Below are 21,371 nucleotides of genomic sequence, written 5' to 3'. Positions count from 1 at the left end.
TTGGAAAGAACCTAGATGTCCATCAACAGATGAATGGATAAAGAAGATGTGGTGTATATATATACAACGGAACACTATGCAGCCATCAAAAGAAATGAAATCTTGCCATTTGTGATGATGTGGATGGAACTAGAGGGTATTATGCTTAACGAAATAAGTCAGTCAGAGAAAGACAACTATCATATGATCTCCCTGATATGAGAAAGTGGAGTTGCAACATGGGGGAGAGTTGGGGGGGTGGGAAAAGAATAAGTGAAACAAGATGGGATCAGGAGGGAGACAAACCATAAGAGACTCTTAATGTCACAAAACAAACTGAGGGTGGCCAGGCAGAGGGGGCTAGGGAGAGAGTGGTGGGGGTTATGGACATGGGGAGAAGGTATGTGCTATGGTGAGTGCTGTGAAGTGTGTAAACCTGGTGATTCACAGACATGTACTCATGGGGCTAATAATACATTATATGTTTATTAAAAATTTTTTAAAAATTTAAAAAAATAAATAAAGGGAGGCTAGATAGGCTGTCCCTTATAGGAATGAAGGAGACATGTGGCAGGAGATGACCAGAGAGACAACAGGAAGTAATAGTGGTTCTCAGGGCAAGGGGCTGCCTGGGCACATGAAGCAATGCCAAAGGGACAGCACAGCACTTTCAGGTGGACAGCTGCCCTAGGACAACGCAGTGTAATATCAGACAGTGAGTACCAAGAGGAGAGCCTGTTCTGCAAAAGAGAATGTAAAGAGGAGAAGCCAACAGGGTCAGTTTTGAAATTTGAATTTATTGTCAACATTTGAGAATTGAGAATTTTTCATAGAAAAATAGTGATACCTGATTTTTTTTTTGAAAAATCAAATGAGTTTATACACCAAGCCTACTTCCCTGCAGGGAGAAGTTGCATCACACCTGGACAGGTACTGCCCTCCCTCTGACCCAGCACACCTTGCCCTCCCTATGCCCACAGCACCTGCCCTTCCTGCCCCCACCACACCTCCTCTCCCTGGCCTAGCACACCTGCTCTCCCTCTACTCCACCACACCTACCCTCCCTGCACCTACCACCTGCTTTCCTTAAACCCACCACCACTGAGGTCAGTGTTCACTTATCCTCAGCTAGCACTCTTGCTTGTTGTCATTTTGCTGCTGATGCCTGTGGACTCTCCCCAGGTGAGACATTAAATCTGGACACTCAGCTTTTGTCCCAGCCATCTCTGATAGAAGGGAAAGTGCTTGAACCTGTGAGGAATTACCTACTCCTGGTTGGATTTCTTTTGTGTGGAATTTAATAAGCCATCAAAGGATGCCTTGCATCTTCACAGGGGATCCTGAGAATGGAGAGAGTGGGATCATCGTTCTGCAATGGCAGGCATATTGATAGTTGTAGGGGAACACCCCTGGATGGAGCCTTGGCCCAGACCAGCACATCTCCAATGTACTTGTGCAGGTGGTCACCCAGCATCTTGTCCAGGTGCAGGTTCTGACTTGACAGTTCTGACTAGCCAAGGCATGCATTTGTACAAGCTCCAAGGCTGCTGCCACCAAGACCCCACTTGAGATGGAATGGCTGCACATTGTCAATGCAATGCATTCCTTTTCTTCTTCCTGGAACTCCTATCATTACCATGCTTGGTCTTCTGGTTCTCACCAAATCTCTTATCTTTTTTCATGATTTTGTTCCTTTGTACTTTTGCTCTGTACTTTTAGTTAGCTCTTTCACTTGGCTTCAAACCCACTAACTCAGGCCTAAAGCACTGACTCTTCTTCAATTCATTATTCATTTTTTAAAAGTTATGGGTTTTAGTTCCAGAAAGTGTTATCACAATTTATTGTTTGTTTTCCTATGTCTCTGGGACATGTTGTGATCAACCTTCTCTGAGGCTACTAGTGTCCCAAATGTGCCACTTGGGTTCCATGGAACTAGGATCGGGTAGCGTAGTGACCAGTCCTTGCATCATGGAAGGTGAAGGCACTGCAGGGCCCTCTCCCTATGCCCACAGCACCTGCCCTTCCTGTCCCCACCACACCAGCTCTCCTCAGCCTAGGCACTGCAGGGCCCCTCAGAAGTCATTCTCTTTGGGAAGGGGAAGCCCCTCCCAAAAAGGTGTGCACTGCCCCAAATGACTGACTTCCAACCTGACAGCCTGCCAGTACCACAGTGATCCAACTGCAGGAGCTCCACCAACCTAATGGGGAAAACAGCATCTCTGCTGCTGTCATTTCTGTTTCTCTAACCCAGTGTGTTCTCAGCCTGCACTATAATAGACCTGGGATTCAAGCCCAGGCCCACCTTCTCCACAACCTGAACTGTTTATTGCTACAAATGCTCATGTTATTAAACCCAACTGCAATCTGCTGGACCAGGTTCGACCCTCCACATTATTTTGATCCTGGATTTTTTTTCCATATATATAAAAATTATTTCTGTATTGTAATATTTATATTATCATATATATAATCAATATTACCATTATTACTATTTTTATTAAAGCAAAAATGATTCTGCCAAGTAAAATAACAATGAAACAAATAAAATACATACATTCCAAAATAAAAGAAAAAAGGGAAAATGAAAATTCTATTTTTTAAAAGTTTTTTACTTTTTTTTAAATTTTTTATTTCCTTTCAGCGTAACAGTATTTATACATTGTTTTTGCACCACACCCAGTGCTCCATGCAATCCGTGCCCTCTCTAATACCCACCACCTGGTTCCCCCAACCTCCCACCCCCCGCCCCTTCGAAACCTTCAGATTGTTTTTCAGAGTCCATAGTCTCTCATGGTTCACCTCCCCTTCCAATTTCCCTCAACTCCCTTCTCCTCTCCATCTCCCCTTTTGTAGCAACATGGACAGGACTGGAAGAGATTATGCTGAGTGAAATAAGTCAAGCAGAGAGAGTCAATTATCATATGGTTTCACTTATTTGTGGACCATAACAAATAGCATGGAGGACAAGGGGAGATCCTGGATGTTTTAAGAAAAGATGAAAGATGAACTGGGTGTTGTACATAAACAATGAATATTGGAACACTACATCAAAAACTAATGATATATTTTAGGGTGACTAGCATAACACAATTAAAAAAAAGAAAAGAAAAAAGATGAATGAAAACAAAATGAGATTATGTAGATAGCAAAAGCAAATGTGAAAGGCTTCTGACTTTTATCACCCTGCAAGAGCATTTTTCTTTGCTAATAGTCTGCCCTCTGCCTTAGCACCTCCTGCAGGGCAGGTAGCAGGAAGGAGAATACAAAGACCTAAAGGAAGAAGGTACATGAGAACAAGCCATGAAAAACGGACTTTTTCACCAAGGCTAAATGATAATACAAATAATGATGAAGACCCAAGAAGTCAGAGACAACGCAAAAAATTATGTGCATAAATTACCATCCTTTGAATTCAACATCCAGGACAAGAATTATCACATTTTAACTTGAAAATAGCCTGAGAATTCTTCCTATTCAAGCAAATGAGGCTGAAAAGATAAGGTTTAAATGGAGAAAGGTTGTCAGGGAATTCTCAATCATTAGCAATGTATTGCAGGTTTCCAATACAGTCTCTAGTACAATGTACTGGGGAGACCTAAGAAGGAGCCTACAAAATTAGGTCTGAGTTCATGTGTGGCACCCATAGCTCCTTATCAGCTGTAGGTAGGAAGGGGAAAGAAGGTAAGCACAGATGTTAATGGGATTACCCTGTATGAAAATATTTGTTAAAGCTGAGAAACACAAACACCATATGATTTCACTCATAAGTGGGATTTAAGAAAACAACAACAACAAATGAATAAACAAAAAGCAGAATCAGACTTATAAATACAGAGAACAATCTAGTTGCCAGAGGGGAGGAGGGGAAAGGGTTGGGCAGAATGGGTGAAGGGGAGTGGGAGATACTGGTGCTCAGATATGGAATGAATAAATCACAGAAATAAAAATCACAGCATAAATGATACAGTTATGATATAATAATAGGAATATATTGGGACAGATGATAGTTACACTCTGGTGAACACAGCATAATGTGTAAACTTGTCAAATCACTATGTTGTACACCTGAAACTGATGTAACATTGTGTGTCAACTATATCTACAAAAAAAAAAAAGGAACACACTTAAAGCTATGAGCACTGAGTGATATATAGAATTTTTGAATCATTATATTATATAAAACAACATAACACTGCATGTTAACTATACTTCAATTAAAAAAATAAAAATTAAAGGGGCGACTGAGTGGCTCAGTCAGTTAAATGTACGACTCTTGTGGCTCAGGTCTTGCCTCTCTCATGGTTGCAAGTTTGAACCCCACACTAGGCTCCATGATAGGTGTGGAGCCTACTTAAAAATTAATTAATTAATTAAAAGTTAAAGACAAACAAAACAAAAAGGAAATATTTCCAAACCAACTGGTGGACAGCCACTGTCAGAAGCCTCCAGTGTCTCTCACGGTCTCAGCCATTTGGGTCACACTCTGTCCCAAGCAAGTAAGAAATTAACAATGACACAAAGAGTAAGAAGAAAGGGGGGCTTCAAGCTTCCTGCTTCAGAGGCTCCATGTCTGTTCTGATTGCCCTAAACAATGATGAAATAGCAATATTAAGTTGACCTACTAATGTTAAATATTGTTTAATAGTATTACCATTAAAGATAATCAAAAGTCAAAATGAAGGGAAAAGCTCAATGAATAAGGAAAATTTAAAGGAACAAATCTAATCCCCAAAAAGCCCTGGGGTGCTCTTCCAAAGTCTGGCTGTGCTTGTGTTTTAATTTTCACTGAAGCCCCATCCAGCCAAATTAGAGAGATAAACCCATCTATGATCTAGTTCTTTTGACTCTGGACACTGTGAAATAAGCAAAAATTCAATAGCATGATCCTGCCAGTTAGAATTTAAGTCTTCTGCATTTCCTGAATTATTTAGTATTCTATTCTGACCATTGGAGGAAGAGAAAGGTCATGAATAAATGTGAATAGTGCTTCCTCCCTGCTGCTCTCAGCTCACGGTTGACAGTATGAACACTGGAGGAATGCCCTCCAACTTAAAGACGCACTCTGGAGAGAAGACACCACCCAGGAAGAGATGGGGTTTTTGTTTGTTTGTTTGTTTGTTCGGTCTATCCAACTCACTGCCTTGGAAAATGGAATCATGCTCATAATTTTCTAAAGAAATTTTGAGTAAATGCCCCACAAACTTGTCAGGCACAGCCCCCATCTCCCCACCAGCACATCTGCCAGCATTACTAGTCACTAGAAATGCTGAATGTATCTGCCAGCTTTATGACACTTTTTAATTAAGTTTCCACACATGTTAAAATCTCTACAGACATGTGTCCTGTTGACCCGGAGAATGACTTTAGCCAGAGCATGTTCTCACAGCAGAATGAGGTTGGGCTGAAACACAGGCTCTCCTCTGCATGCTGAGCAACAGGAACCTGGGTTGCAGCTCCAGTGTGTTCACTGCATTTCTGATGGACACAGGCAGGCAAACCTATCTCTACCCCCATATTGACCTGATAGTATTTCCATAAAATTCTCTTGGGTCTTCTTGTTCAGCCCCCAGGAAAACAGCAAAGCTGAGAACATGGGAATGTCACCAACATGAAATTCCACCCACCAGCCAGACATGTTTGGGCCCTCCAGACTAAGGTGAAAACCTCTGTGGCTCCCCATGTTCTCCTCTAATGCAGCCACTGTGGACACCACCCACCAACCTGCTGAGTCACAGAACAGATGTGGCAGTTTTAGAAAGCTGCATGCCAATTTGTGCAATAGCTGTATCTTTGGTCTCTCAGCATTTGGTGTCTGTCCACGTTGACTCACATAAACCAAGATCTTTCCCTTGGTCTGCTCCATAGTTAGCCATCGAGTGAGTGGATATGCCCCAGATTCATGAGGGTAGTCCTCTCAGTACAGGGAAGGATGGACATGATCCTGGAGTTTAAGGCATGGAATAGAGAATGTCATGTTCATCTGTTTTATTTCTTAAAAATAAAACAAACAGGGGCACCTGGGTGGCTCAGTGGGTTAAAGTCTCTGCTTTCAGCTCAGGTCATGATCCCAGGGTTCCAGGTTGAGGCCTCTGCCTTCAACTCAAGTCCCAGGGTCCTGAGATTGAGCCCTGCATCGGGCCCTGTGCTCAGCAGGGAGCCTGCTTCCCTTCCTCTCTCTCTGCCTGCCTCTCTGCCTACTTGTGATCTCTGTCAAATAAATAAATAAAAATCTTAAAAAAAAATAAAACAAACAAGAAAACTCAAGGCGAAGAGAATACAATGTTTGAATTCCTCATTTTGGGTGGTGAGCATACAGATATTTATTATACTATCCTCCATGATTCTCTTGATTATTTTTAATTTAAATTTTAGGTAATAAAATTAACTGTTAAAATGAAAACATCAGAAGTGTCATAATTTTAGAAAATGGAGGGGCCTACATTGCTAACAATAGGTACCCTCTCATTCACTCCCAGAGAGAATCTGGGTCCTAAAACCTAGAAGCTTCCCCAAGAGGCAGGTATAGCAGCTTCAAGAATATGCAGAGCCCCAAAGGCAGATTAGGGTTTTCTGTGGCTGCACTGTGTGGCGTCATGAGTTCACACATGTTGGGTCTTCTGGAGACTACCTCATCTGGAGAATGGAAGGCACACACAAGCTGGTCTGGTGTTTCAGAAGCCCAGAGCCCAGCTGCCTTAGTCTGCTTGAGAAATGCCACTGTTTTTGGCCTTCTGTGGGGCCACAGCATCACAGCCAGTCATGATAGTGCCTGCTGAGCCCAAACCAGGACATTCAACAACATGTGTACAACTTCTCTAACACAGAACTTCATCACAAAATTAACAGCCACAAAATGAGCTCAGAATTACTGAACCCAGACCATGGAAGAATAGTAGCTAGTAGAGAGTCAATCAGGTGACAATCTCAGGGAATGAGTGAGTAACATTGAGTGCCAGGTCAGCCTAAGGTCCTGTGAGAGAGAGAAGCACTGCCCTACTCCTCACTGCAGATTCTCCACTCTACTCACTTGGGCCAATGTGCTGCAAGACGATGAATATCATGGAAGCCCCCGGCACAGGCTATTGTGCAGGAGTGTGGTTGGGCCCTCGACATCACAAGAACAGAGAAAACTCCCTTGTCCAGAATCCAGTCATGTCCTCATGCATTCACACATGTTTAGCACACCTGGGGCCTCAGTTGTTCATGATAGTATCTCAGGTTCCTGTATGCAAGCTCCCATTCCTGCCTTCACATTGTCCATCAGGAATTAATAGTTCTGCCATACACCTATCAGCAGTGTCAGAAGACACAGCAGAAACTAGGCTAGTCATCCTTGTATAAGGCCTCTAATGTGTATCCCAATTTCAGCTGTAGTCAGGACCACACAGAAAACTCAAAATCCTGCCCAAGCCAAGCACGAGAAGCCACACAAGCCAATGAGAACACATTCTGTTTTCACAGGAAATAAATAATGAATGTCTTGTCTTCAACCAGCCTATCTTTGGTATCTTACAATTTTCTTTAAAAAAAAAAAAAGAAAGAAAAAAATAAACAGATTGTCTATTCCATGAGGTGTGGCAGCTCTCAGTTGGGCTAACCCCGAAACAACTAATTACTGATGTACTACCCACTGTAGCTGCAGGCCCATGGATTCCAGCCTACAGTGTGGACTCAGCACTCCTGGCCCTGCTAGCCCCAACCTTTGCCACAAATTTCCTCTATAGCTATGAGTGCAGCAAAGGGACTAGGTTCATTCTCTGCTTCCTCTGGTGAGCCTAGATCATGTCCAGACTGAAAGTCGGGTCATTATCACATGGAGTAATGGTGCAACTCACCATTGTTGCGGTGAATGGGATGTTGTCAATCAAAGATGATGCAATGGCTGAAACCCAGACCACCAGGATGATGGCAGTTGTGAGGCGCTGATCCTCTGGGACCATCTGGAAGGGAGCAGATAGTACCAGTGTTACATATCATGGAGGCATTGATAAATCACATACATTGAGGAGATGATGGTAAGACATGTGGAGCTCACAGGGCTATCAGTCTGTCCTTTCACACAAGAGAAGACCAAGGCAGACCCAGGCGTACAAACAGGACTAGCCTGGGCTTTCCTGGCTAATACCATGAGCCTCAGCAAGGTCTACAAGAAACTGAGAAGAATGATTCCTAGCCACACCTAAGCCAACCAGCCCCTGGGAAGGGGAGAAGGGTGGCCCCATTCTTGGTGGCAGCACACACTAATTACACAAAACTTACCTCCTGGCAGAGCCCTGTGTCTGTGCATTCATTTATCAACACTGTTGTCCCTTTTGCTCTCCTTCTTAGACAGTTTTAACTGAAGGCTAATAGCAAAATTGCAGGCATCTGTAATTATATATTCTTTGGAAAAAGTCTCCCTTCATTTCTAGGCTACACGGGATAAAAAATGTTCCCTGCTATAATTTTTACATAATCTGTGACATATTCTTAACCAGATTTTTTTTTTACAAATCAAACACATTCTATTGCAGAATTTAATGTACCTTTATTAGCAAAGCAGTCTGTTCTCCAACATATTCTATTAAGTGGAGATGTGCCAGTGCCTAGAAGAAATGGATATATGATGAGAATCAGTTTAAAACCCCAAGATTATGTGCAATTTTTTTCAAAAAATCTTTAAAATGAAAACAAGTGAACATAAGGCAAGTTCAGGCTCTCATGTCTTATGAAGGATCAGACATAAGTACACAGTCTATAAATAATTTACTATCAGATAGACACAGTGAAGATTCACTGAAAAGAAAGCACAATACCACAGGCAGGAATTTCTCATATATTTATTACTGTCCACATTAAATTTAAATTCAAATAGAATGCTATCTCTTTAATATTGGTGTATAGGGGCACTGTTCAACTGTGCATAAAGAAATGTCATTCCATGTAGGCCATTCAAGTAAGTTGCATCTCAAATTTATTTTTGAAGTTCAACATCATAGTTAGAGTTTTAGAAGAATCAAAGAAAATACATGGTTTTTGTAACTGTCAAAGAAAAAAATAAAAGATCTATTTAACTGAAGCATGTAACTATTTTCTCAGGACTAGACAAATTGAGAAAATTGTGTCCAAGGAAAGGTAGGAAAGAAAATTAGATGAAGGTGGTGAGTTCAAGAACTGTCTTGCTCAGGCTGCCACCTTGGTTCCAGCCAAGGAAGGGATGCTCTGCTGCCCATGATGAATCCTGGACAGTAAGCACCAATAGAGAACCAAACATGGGCATGACACAGCTGTCTTGAACCTCTCAAGTGTGGCCTTTACACTGTGATGTCACCACTGAATGACTATAAATATTGAAAACTTTAGCTAGACCATGTTTAAATACAAGTTTACAACTTCTCTACCCACATGTACAGCTGTTTGTTAACCCTCATTTAAAAGCTGTGGAAGGGGCACCTGGGTGGTTCAGTGGGTTAAGCCTCTGCCTTTGGCTCAGATCATGATCTCAGGGTCCTGGGATCGAGCCCTGCATTGGGCTCTCTGCTCAGCAGGGAGCCTGCTTCCCCCTCTCTCTCTCTGCCTGCCTCTCTGCCTACTTGTGATCTCTCTCTCTCTCTGTCAAATAAATAAATAAAATCTTTTAAAAAAATAAATAAAAACTGTGGAAACAAAATTTTGGGTTTTTTTTAATCACAATTCTCAATCAAGTATGATATTATATCATGAAAACCACAAAGATAAATCTATTTATATAAAACTGTTCATAAATCAAGTCAGCAGTGTTGATCTTAGGAAATAAATCATTCTTTATTGCAGCAGCTATCCTATACATTGTGGGATGTTTAACATCCCTGGCTTCCAGTCCCCAGTGTGAAAACGAAAAATGTCTCCAGACAGTGCCAACAGTGCTACAAAATAAGCCCTGACCACTTGATAAGAAACACTCATAATAATTCATAATAATCCATAAATAAATAAAAATTTTAATTTGCAAAACACAATCACATGTAGTCATTTTATTTCATTCTATACTATTGATTGAAAGAAAAGCCAGAGGTCTAAAACAGATTAAAATTTCCTGCTACCCAAAAAACAAATAATCAAGTCAAGAAATAGGCGGAAGACATGAAGAGACTCTTCTCCAAATAAGACATACAAATGGCTAACAGACACATGAAAAAATGCTCAACATCATTAGCCATCAGGGAAATTCAAATCAAAACCACAATGAGATACCACCTTACACCAGTTAGAATGGCAAAAATTGACAAACTAAGAAAGAACAGATGTTGGAGAGGATGTGAAACCCTCTTTCATTGTTGGTGGGAATGCAAACTGGTATAGCCACTTTGGAAAGCAGTATTGAGGTTCCTCAAGAAGTTAAAAATAGAGCTACTCTATGACCCAGCAATTGCAATATTAGGTATTTACTCCAAAGATACAGATGTACTGAAAATAAGGGGCACATACACCCTAATGTTCATAGCAGCAATGTCCCAATAGTCAAACTGTGGAAGGAGACAAGACGCCCATTAACAGATGAATGGAAAAGGTGTGGTCCATATATACAATGGAATATTACTCTGTCATCAGAAAGGATGAATATCCACCATTTCCATCAACATGGAAGGAACTGGAAGGGATAATGACAAGTGAAATAAATCAAGCAGAGAAAGACAATTATCATATGGTTTCATATCATATGGTTTTTATGTGGAACATAAGGAATAGCATTGAGGACATTAGGGGAAGGAAGGGAAAGCTGAAGGGAGGGAAATCAGAGGGGAATATGAACCATGAGAGATTATGGACTCTGGGAAAAAATCAAGGTTTCATAGGTGTGGGGGGTGTGGATTAGGATAGCATGGTGATGGGTTTTAAGGAGGCATGTTATAATGAGCACTGCTATACACAAATAAATCATAGTGCACTACATCAAAAACTAATGATGTTTGGTAACTAACATAACATAATTTTTAAAAAATCCTTCCTGCTAGAAATCAAATAGAGATGATTATATATGTGTGTATACATACACATACATATACACATACATACACATACACAGGATTATGTCCACACCTTGATGTGTGCCTATAAACAACCACCTATTTATATATTTATTGTCAAATAATTAACCGACACACCAATATTCATGGTATGCAGTATAAAAGAACATAAAGGAAAATCTTCAAAATACTTGAACATTACATCTAATAACTGAGCTCAAAGTAACTGATTTCTTTTTTTTATTGTGTTATGTTACTCACCATAAAATACATCATTAGTTTTTTTATGTAGTTTCCAAGATTCATTGTTTACATATAACATGCAGTGTTCCATGCAATACATGCCCTCCTTAATACCCACCACCAGGCTCATCCATTCTACCACACTTTTCCCCCTAAAATCCTCAGTTTGTTTCTCAGAGTCCACATTCTCTCATGGTTCATCTTCCCCTCTGATTCCCACCCCGCTTTCAATTCTCCTTTCCACTTCTTTGGAGAAGTGTCTGTTCATATCTTCTACCCATTTTTTCACATGATTATCTGTTTTTTGGGTGTTGAGTTTGAGGAGTGCTTTCAAGATCTTGGATATCAGCCCTTTGTCTGTAGTGTCATTTGTGAATATCCTCTCCCATTCGTTGAGTTGCCTCTTTGTTTTGTTAAGTGTTTCCTTTTGCTTTACTGAGGCTTCTTATCTTGATGAAGTCCCCAAAATTCATCTTTTCTTTTGTTTCCTTTGCCTTTGGAGACATGACTTGAAAGAAGTTGCTGTGGCCAATGTCGAAGACATTACTGCTTATGTTCTCTTCTAAGATTTGGATAGATTCCTGCCTCACATTGAGGTCTTTCATCCATTTCAAGTTTATCTTTGTGTATGGTGTAAGAGAATGGGTCAAGTTTCATTCCTCTATACATAGCTTTCCAATTTTCCAAGCATCATTTATTGAAGACATTGTCTTTTTTCCACTATATATTTTTTCCTGCTTTGTCAAAGATTATTTGACCATAGAGTTGCGGGTCCGTATCTGGGCTCTCTACTCTTCCATTGGTCTGTGTGTCTGTTTTTTGCTAGCACCATGCTGTCTTGGTGATCATAGCTTTGTAGTAAAGCTTGAAATCAGGCAACATGATGGCCCCAACTGTGTGTTTTTCTTTTTCAGCATTTCTTTAGCGACTCAGGGACTTTTCTGGTTCCATACAAATTTTAGAACTGTTTGTTCCAGCACTTTGAAGAATGCCAGTGGAATTTTTATTGGAATGTCATTGAAAGTATAGCTTTCTCTTGGGGGGAGGAGTCAAGATGGCAGAGAAGTAACAGGTTGAGATGACATCATGTAGCAGAAGATCAGCTAGATAGCTTATCAAACCGTTCTGAACACCTACAAATCCAACAGGAGATCAAAGAGAAGAAGAGCAGCAATTCTAGAAACAGAAAATTGACCACTTTCTGAAAGGTAGGACTGGCAGAGAAGTGAATCCAAAGTGACGGGAAGATAGACTGCAGAGGGAGGGGCTGGCTCCCAGCAAGCAATGGAACAATGGAGCACAAAATCAGAACCTTTAAAAGTCGGCTCCACTGAGGGACATTGCTCCAGAGGCTAAGCTGGGGTGAAGCCTATGCAGGGACAGCGTGGTCTCAGGTCCTGCGGGGTCACAGAAGGATCGGGGGTGTCTGAGTGTCACAGAGCTCACAGTTATTAGAGTGGGGAAGCTGGTTACAGAGACGGGGCTGAGGAGCGAGCTCTCTTCTTGGGATTACCTTAAATTGTTATCCATGGCATGGGCCACTGCCCTGTAAGCGGGGACCCCACAAGATCCGAGAGACCTCTCTGGAAGAGCACAGGGATCTGCAGGTTTTGGGGACTCCAGGTGGGGCTGTGTGCCAGAGACAGAGAGAATTGGTCACAGGATGGGTGGGCTCAGAGTGCAGCTGGAGGCCAGGGAGATGGGAGTGATTGAGTGCTTTTCCCTGAGGATGCACTGAGGACTGGGGCCCCAAGCTCTCGGCTCCATCAAGCCAGAGATTGGGAGGCTGCCATTTTCATTCTGGTCCTCCAGAACTCTACAGAAAGCAGTCAGGGAACAAAATCTCCTGAAAGTGAAGCTGATCGGATTACTTAGACTGGCCCCTGGTAAGGGCGGTACAATTCCGCCTGGGGCAAAGACACTTGAGAATCACTACAATGGGCCCCTCCCCTAGAAGATCAGCAAGAAACTCAGCCAAGACCAAGTTCACTTACCAAGGAGAACAGCGGAATTCCAGAGGAAGAGAAAGCAAGGCATGGAATTCATGGCTTTCTCACAATGATTCTTTAGTCTTGCAAAGTTAATTAATTTTTTTAATTTTATTTTTTTCTTATGCTAAATTTTTTTAACTTTTACTCCTTCCTCTTTTAACGTTTTTTAACTAGTTTATCTTAACAATACCTTACAAAAAAATATTTTTTGAACCTTTATTATTATAGTCATATTTTATCCTTCATTGTATCTAACTTTATTTATTTTTCTAACTTCATTTTTTGTATACACATAGTGCTTTTTCTTCTAAAAAAGTCTGGGATACAACTTCTTCTAATAGATCAAAATATACCCTAAATCTAGCACAGGGCTTTGTTCTAGTCTCCAGCCTGAACAAATTATCTCCACTTTCTTTTTCTTTAGTCTCCCAACCAACTTATCAACTCCATTTTTAGAAATTTTAAAAAAAATTTTCATCTTTATAGTCATATTCCATCCCTTCATTGTGTGTACCCTTATATATGTTTTTCATTCTTTAAGATTTTGGGAGGTAGTTTCTTCTAAGGGACCAAAATACTCCCCAAAATAAGTTGGTGAACCTCTTCTATTCACCAGCCTAATATATATTTTTTTTCTTTTTTATATTTTTTTCTTTTTTTAATTTTTTTTCTTTATTCTCTTTCCAGAACTTCTTTTTGCCCCCTTTCTTCTCCCCAGGATTTGGGGTCTCTTCTCATTTGGTTAAAGCACATTTTCCTGGGGTCTTTGCCACCCTTTTAGTATTTTACTTGCTCCTTCATATATTCTTATCTGGATAAAATGACAAGATGGAAAACTCATCACAAAAAGAAAAAAAAAGAACAAGAGGCAGTACCAAAGGTTAAGGACCTAATCAATATGGACATTGGTAATATGTCAGATCTAGAGTTCAGAATGATGATTCTCAAGATGCTGGCTGGGTGTGAAAAAGACATGGAAGATATAAGAGAAACCCTGTCTGGAGAAATAAAAGAACTAAAATCTAACCAAGTTGAAATCAAAAAAGCTATTCATGAGGTGCAATCAAAAATGGAGGCTCTTACTGCTAGGATAAATGAGGCAGAAGAAAGAATTAGTGATATAGAAGACCAAATGACAGAGAATAAAGAAGTTGAGCAAAAGAGGGACAAACAACTACTGGATCACGAGGGGAGAATTCAAGAGATAAGTGATACCATAAGACGAAACACCATTCGAATAATTGGGATTCCAGAAGAAGAAGAAAGAGAGAGGGGAGCACAAGCTTTACTACAAAGCTGTGAAAACCAAGAGAGCATGGTACTGGCACAAAAACAGACACATAGACCAGTGGAAAAGAGTAGAGAGCCCAAATATGGACCCTCAACTCTATGGGCAAATAATTTCTGAAAAAACAGGAAAAAATATACAGTGAAAAAAGACACTCTCTTCAATAAATGGTGCTGGGAAAACTGGACAGCTATATGTATAAGAATGAAACTCAACCATTCTCTTACACCATACACAAAGATAAACTCAATATGGATAAAAGACCTCAACGTGAGACAGGAATCTATCAGAAACCTAGAGGAGAATATAGGCAGTAACCACTTTGATATCAGCAACAGAAACTTCTTTCAAGATATGTCTCCAAAGGCAAAGGAAAGAAAAGAGAAAATGAACTTTTGGGAATTCATCAAAATCAAAAGCTTCTGCACAGCAAAGGAAACAGTCAACAAAACAAAGACGCAACCCACAGAATGGGAGAAGATATTTGCAAATGACAGGACAGACAAAAGGTTGATATCCAGGATCTATAAAGAACTCCTCAAACTCAACACACACAAAACAGACAATCATATCAAAAAATGGGCAGAAGATATGAACAGACTCTTCTCCAATGAAGACATACAAATGGCCATTAGACACATGAAAAAATGTTCATCATCACTAGCCATCAGGGAGATTCAAATTAAAACCACATTGAGATCACCTTACACCAGTTAGAATGGCCAAAATTAGCAAGACAGGAAACAACATGTGTTGGAGGGGATGTGGAGAAAGGGGAAGCCTCTTACACTGTTGGTGGGAATGCAAGTTGGTGCAGCCACTTTGGAGAACAGTGTGGAGATTCCTCAAGAAATTAAAAATAGAGCTTCCCTATGACCCTGCCATTGCACTACTGGGTATTTACCACAAAGATACAGATGTAGTGAAAAGAAGGGCCATCTGTACCCCAATGTTTATAGCAGCAATGGCCACGGTCGCCAAACTATAGAAAGAACCAAGATGCCCTTCAATGGACGAATGGATAAGGAAGATGTGGTCCCTATACACTATGGAGTATTATGCCTCCATCAGAAAGGATGAATACCCAACTTTTATAGCAGCATGGACGGGACTGAAAGAGATTATGCTGAGTGAAATAAGTCAAGCAGAGAGAGTCAATTATCATATGTTTCACTAATTTGTGGAGCATAACAAATAGCATGGAGGACAAGGGAGATGGAGAGGAGAAGGGAGTTGAGGGAAATTGGAAGGGGAGGTGAACCATGAGAGACTATGGACTCTGAAAAATAATCTGACGGTTTTGAAGGGGCGGGGGATGGGAGGTTGGGGGAACCAGGTGGTGGGTATTAGAGAGGGCACGGATTGCACGGAGCACTGGTTGTGGTGCAAAAACAATGAATACTGTTACACTGAAAAGAAATAAAAAATTTAAAAAAATAAAAATAAAATAAATTTTAAAAAAGAGAGATGAGAGCAGAAGGTATATTGGAGATAATTACTGTAGAGAATTTCCCTAAAATGGCAAAGGGAACAAGCATCAAAATCCAGGAGGTTCAGAGAACCCCCCTCAAAATTATAAGTATAAATCCACACCCCATCATCTACTAGTTAAATTTACAAGTCTTAGCAACAAAGAGAAAATCCTGAAAGCAGCCCGGGAAAAGAAGTCTTTAACATACAATGGTAAAAATATTAGACTGGCAGCAACTTATCCACAGAGATGTGGCAGGTCAGAAAGAATTGGCATGATACATTCAGAGCACTAAACAAGAAAAACATGCAGCCAAGAATACTATATCCAGCGAGGCTATCATTGAAAATAGAAGGAGAGATAAAAAGCTTCCAGGACGAACAAAAACTAAAAGAGTTTGTAAACACCAAACCAGCTCTACAGGAAATATTGAAAGAGGTCCTCTGAGCAAAGAGAGAGCCTAAAAGTAGTAGAAGAGAAAGGAATAGAGACAATATACAGTAACAGTCACCTTACAGGCAATACAATGGCACTAAATTCATCTCTCAATAGTTACGCTGAATGTAAATGGCCTAAAAGCCTCAATCAAAGGACACGGGATATCATAATGGATATTTAAAAAAAAAAAGCCACCAATATGCAGTCTACAAGAAACTCATTCTAGACTCAAAGAAAACTCCAGATTTAAAGAGAGGGGGTAGAAAAAAATTACCATGCTAATGGACATCAAGAGAAAGCTGGGGTGGCAATCCCTATATCAGATCAATTAGATTTTAAGTCAAAGACTATAATAAGAGATGAGGAAGGACACTATATCATACTCAAAGGGTCTGGCCAACAAGAAGATCTCACAATTTTAAATTTCTATGCCCCTAACATGGGAGCAGCCAACTATATAAACCACGTAATAACAAAATCAAAGAAACACATTGACAATAATACAATAATAGTAGGGGACTTTGAAACTCCCCTCCCTGAAATGGGCAGATCATCCAAGCAAAAGATCAACAAGGATATAAAGGCCTTAAACGACACACTGGACCAGATGGACAACACAGATATATTCAGAACATTCCATCCCAAAGCAACAGAATACACATTCTTCTCTAGTGCACATGGAACATTCTCCAGAATAGATCACATCCTGATTCATAAATCAGGTCTCAACCATTATCAAAACATTGGGATCGTTCCCTGCATATTTTCAGACCACAATGCTCTGAAGCTAGAACTCAATTACAAAAGGAAATTTGGAAAGAACCCAAATACATGGAGACTAAACAGCATCCTTCAAAGAATGAATGGGTCAACAAGGAAATTAAAGAAGAATTGAAAAAATTCATGGAAACAAATGAAAATGAAAAGATAACAGAGAGGCGTCAAGATGGCGGAGAAGTAGCAGGCTGAGACTACTTCAGGTAGCAGGAGATCAGCTAGATAGCTTATCTAAAGATTGCAAACACCTACAAATCCAATGGGAGATCGAAGAGAAGAACAGCAATTCTAGAAACAGAAAATCAACCACTTTCTGAAAGGTAGGACTGGCGGAGAAGTGAATCCAAAGCGACGGGAAGATAGACTGCAGGGGGAGGGGCCGGCTCCCTGCAAGCGGCGGAGCAACAGAGCACAAAATCAGGACTTTTAAAAGTCTATTCCGCTGAGGGACATCACTCCAGAGGCTAAACCGGGGTGAAGCCCACGCGGGGTCAGCATGGCCTCAGGTCCCGCAGGGTCATAGAAGGATCAGGGTTGTCTGAGTGTCGCAGAGCTTGCAGGTATTAGAACAGGGAAGCTGGCTACAGAGACAGAGCCAAGGAGTGAGCTCTCAGCTCGGGGTTACCTTGAACCGGTCGCAGGCTCGGTGCGCTCGGGGCGCGGCTGGAGGCCAGGGAGATGGGAGTAATTGGGCGCTATTCTCTGAGGGCACACTGAGGAGTGGGGCCCTGAGCTCTCGGCTCCTACACGCCGAGAAGAGGAGGCTGCCATTTTCATTCCTCTCCTCCGGAACTCTATGGGAAGCACTCAGGGAACAAAAGCTCCTGAAAGCAAACCCAAGCTGATTACTCAGCCCAGCCCCTGGTAAGGGTGGTGCAATTCCACCTGGGGCAAAGACACTTGAGAATCACTACAAAAGGCCCCTCCCCCAGAAAATCAACAAGAAATCCAGCCAGGACCAAGTTCACCTATCAAGGAGTGCAGGTTCAATACCAAGGAGAGCAGCGGAATTCCAGACGAGGAGAAATCAAAGCACGGAACTCATAGCTTTCTCCCCATGAATCTTTAGTCTTGCAGTTAATTTAATTTTCATTCTTTTTTCTTTTTCAATTTTTTTTCTTCTTCTGCTAATTTTTTTTAACTTTTCCCCTTTTCTTTTTTAACGTTTTTAACTAGTTCATCTAATATATATATATTTTTTCTTTTTTATATTTTTTCTTTATTCATTTTCTTTTTTTTAATTGTTTCTTCTTTTTCTTCTCTGAAACTCTTTTTGTCCCCTTGCTCCCCCCATGATTTAGGATCTCTTCTGATTTGGTTAAAGTGTATTTTCCTGGGGTCTTTGCCAACCTTTTAGTATTTTACTTGCTCCTTCATATACTCTTATCTGGACAAAATGATAAGGCTGAAAAATTCACCACAAAAAAAAAGAACAAGAGGCAGTCCCGAAGGCTAGGGACCTAATCAATACAGACATTGGTAGTTTGTCAGATCAAGCGTTCAGAATGACGATTCTCAAGGTTCTAGCCGGGCTCGAAAAAGGCATGGAAGATATTAGAGAAACCCTCTCGGGAGAGATAAAAGCCCTTTCTGGAGAAATAAAAGAACTAAAATCTAACCAAGTTGAAATCAAAAAAGCTATTAATGAGGTGCAATCAAAACTGGAGGCTCTCACTGCTAGGATAAATGAGGCAGAAAAAAGAATTAGTAATATAGAAGACCAAATGACGGAGAATAAAGAAGCTGAGCAAAAGAGGGACAAACAGCTACTGGACCATGAGGGGAGAATTCGAGAGATAAATGACACCATAAGATGAAACAATATTAGAATAATTCAGATTCCAGAAGAAGAAGAGAGAGAGAGGGGAGCAGAAGGTATATTGGAGAGAATTATTGGAGAGAATTTCCCTAACATGGCAAAGGGAACAATCATCAAAATCCAGGAGGTTCAAAGAACCCCCCTCAAAATCAATAAGAATAGGTCCACACCCTGTCACCTAACAGTAAAATTTACAAGTCTTAGTGACAAAAGAAAATCCTGAAAGCATCCCGGGAAAAGAAGTCTGTAACATACAATGGTAAAAATATTAGATTGGCAGCAGACTTATCCACAGAGAACTGGCAGGCCAGAAAGAGCTGGCATGATATATTCAGAGCACTAAATGAGAAAAACATGCGGCCAAGAATACTATATCCAGCTAGGCTATTCATGGAAATTAGGAGAGATAAAAAGCTTCCAGGACAAACAAAAACTGAAAGAATTTGCAAACACCAAACCAGCTCTACAGGAAATATTGAAAGGTGTCCTCTAAGCAAAGAGAGAGCCTAAAAGTAGTAGATCAGAAAGGAACAGACACAATATACAGTAACAGTCACCTTACAGGCAATACAATGGCACTAAATTCATATCTCTCAATAGTTACCCTGAATTTTAATGGGCTAAATGCCCCAATGAAAAGACACAGGATATCAGAATGGATAAAAAAACAAAACCCATCTATATGTTGCAAACAAGAAACTCATTTTAAACCCAGGACACCTCCAGATTTAAAGTGAGAGGGTGGAAAACAATTTACCATGATAATGGACATCAGAAGAAAGCAGGGGTGGCAATTCTTATATCAGATCAATTAGATTTTAAGCGAAAGACCATAATAAGAGATGAGGAAGGACACTATATCATACTCAAAGGCTCTGTCCAACAAGAAGATCTAACAATTTTAAATATCTATGCCCCTAATGTGGGAGCAGCCAACTATATAAACCAATTAGTAACAAAATCAAAGAAACACATCAACAATAATACAATAATAGTAGGGGACTTTAACAATCCCTTCACTGAAATGGACAGATCATCCAAGCAAAGGCCTTAAAGGACACAATGGACCAGATGGACATCACAGATATATTCAGAACATTTCATCCCAAAGCAACAGATTACACATTCTTCTCTAGTGCACATGGAACATTCTCCAGAATAGATCACATCCTCAGTCCTAAATCAGGTCTCAACCGGTATCAAAAGATTGGAATCATTCCCTGCATATTTTCAGGCCACAATGCTCTGAAGCTAGAACTCAATCACAAGAGGAAATTCGGAAAGAACCCAAATACATGGAGACTAAACAGCATCCTTCAAAGAATGAATGGGTCAACGAGGAAATTAAAGAAGAATTGAAAAAATTCATGGAACAAATGATAATGAAAACACAACGGTTCAAAATCTGTGGGACACAACAAAGGCAGTCCTGAGGGGAAAATATATAGCATACAAGCCTTTCTCAAGAAACAAGAAAGGTCTCAAGTATACAACCTAACCCTCCACCTAAAGGAGCTGGAGAAAGAACAAGAAAGAAACCCTAAACCCAGCAGGAGAAGAGAAATCATAAAGATCAGAGCAGAAATCAATGAAATAAAAACCAAAAGATCAATAGAACAAATCAACAAAACTAGGAGCTGGTTCTTTGAAAGAATCAATAAGATTGATAAACCCCTGGCCAGATTTATCAAAAAGAAAAGAGAAAGGATCCAAATAAATTAAATCATGAGTGAAAGAGGAGAGATCACAACTAACACCAAAGAAATACAGACAATTATAAGAACATACTATGAGCAACTCTACGCCAACAAATTTGAAAATCTGGAAGAAATGGATGCATTCCTAGAGACATATAAACTACAAAAACTGAATCAGGAAGAAATTGAAAGCCTGAACAGACCCATAACCAGTAAGGAGATTGAAACAGTCATCAAAAATCTCCAAACAAAAGCCCAGGGCCAGACGGCTTCCCAGGGGAATTCTACCAAACATTTAAAGAAGAATAATTCCTATTCTCCTGAAACTGTTCCAAAAAATAGAAATGGAAGGAAAACTTCCAAACTCATTTTGTGAGATCAGCATCACCTTGATCCCAAAACCAGACAAGGATCCCATCAAAAAAGAGAACTACAGACCAATATCCTTGATGAACACAGATGCAAAAATTCTCACCAAAATACTAGCCAATAAGATTCAACGGTACATTAAAAGGGTTATTCACCACGACCAAGTGGGATTTATTCCAGGGCTGCAAGGTTGGTTCAACATCCGCAAATCAATCAATGTGATACAACACATTAATAAAAGAAAGAACAAGAACCATATGATACTCTCCATAGATGCTGAAAAAGCATTTGACAAAGTACAGCATCCCTTCCTG

General features: G+C 40.4%; 1 protein-coding gene across 1 annotated transcript in view; it reads right to left on the bottom strand.

Moving 5' to 3' along the window:
* The window catches only part of LOC111161928 (OCA2 melanosomal transmembrane protein), a 469,742-nt gene that overhangs the window by 182,708 nt on the left and 265,663 nt on the right, over positions 1–21,371 (bottom strand). The window contains exons 20-21 of the mRNA XM_022526004.1: positions 8,505–8,564; positions 7,815–7,919 (exon numbers count right to left, since the gene is read on the bottom strand). Coding sequence (XP_022381712.1) covers positions 7,815–7,919; positions 8,505–8,564 — 165 coding nt within the window. The remainder of the gene's footprint in view (positions 1–7,814; positions 7,920–8,504; positions 8,565–21,371) is intronic.

The sequence above is a fragment of the Enhydra lutris genome, unplaced genomic scaffold (assembly GCF_002288905.1).
Source record: "Enhydra lutris kenyoni isolate GAN:26980312 unplaced genomic scaffold, ASM228890v2 scaffoldscaffold87, whole genome shotgun sequence".
Taxonomy (NCBI): Eukaryota; Metazoa; Chordata; class Mammalia; order Carnivora; family Mustelidae; genus Enhydra; species Enhydra lutris.
This window is presented reverse-complemented; position numbering and strand designations above follow the sequence as displayed.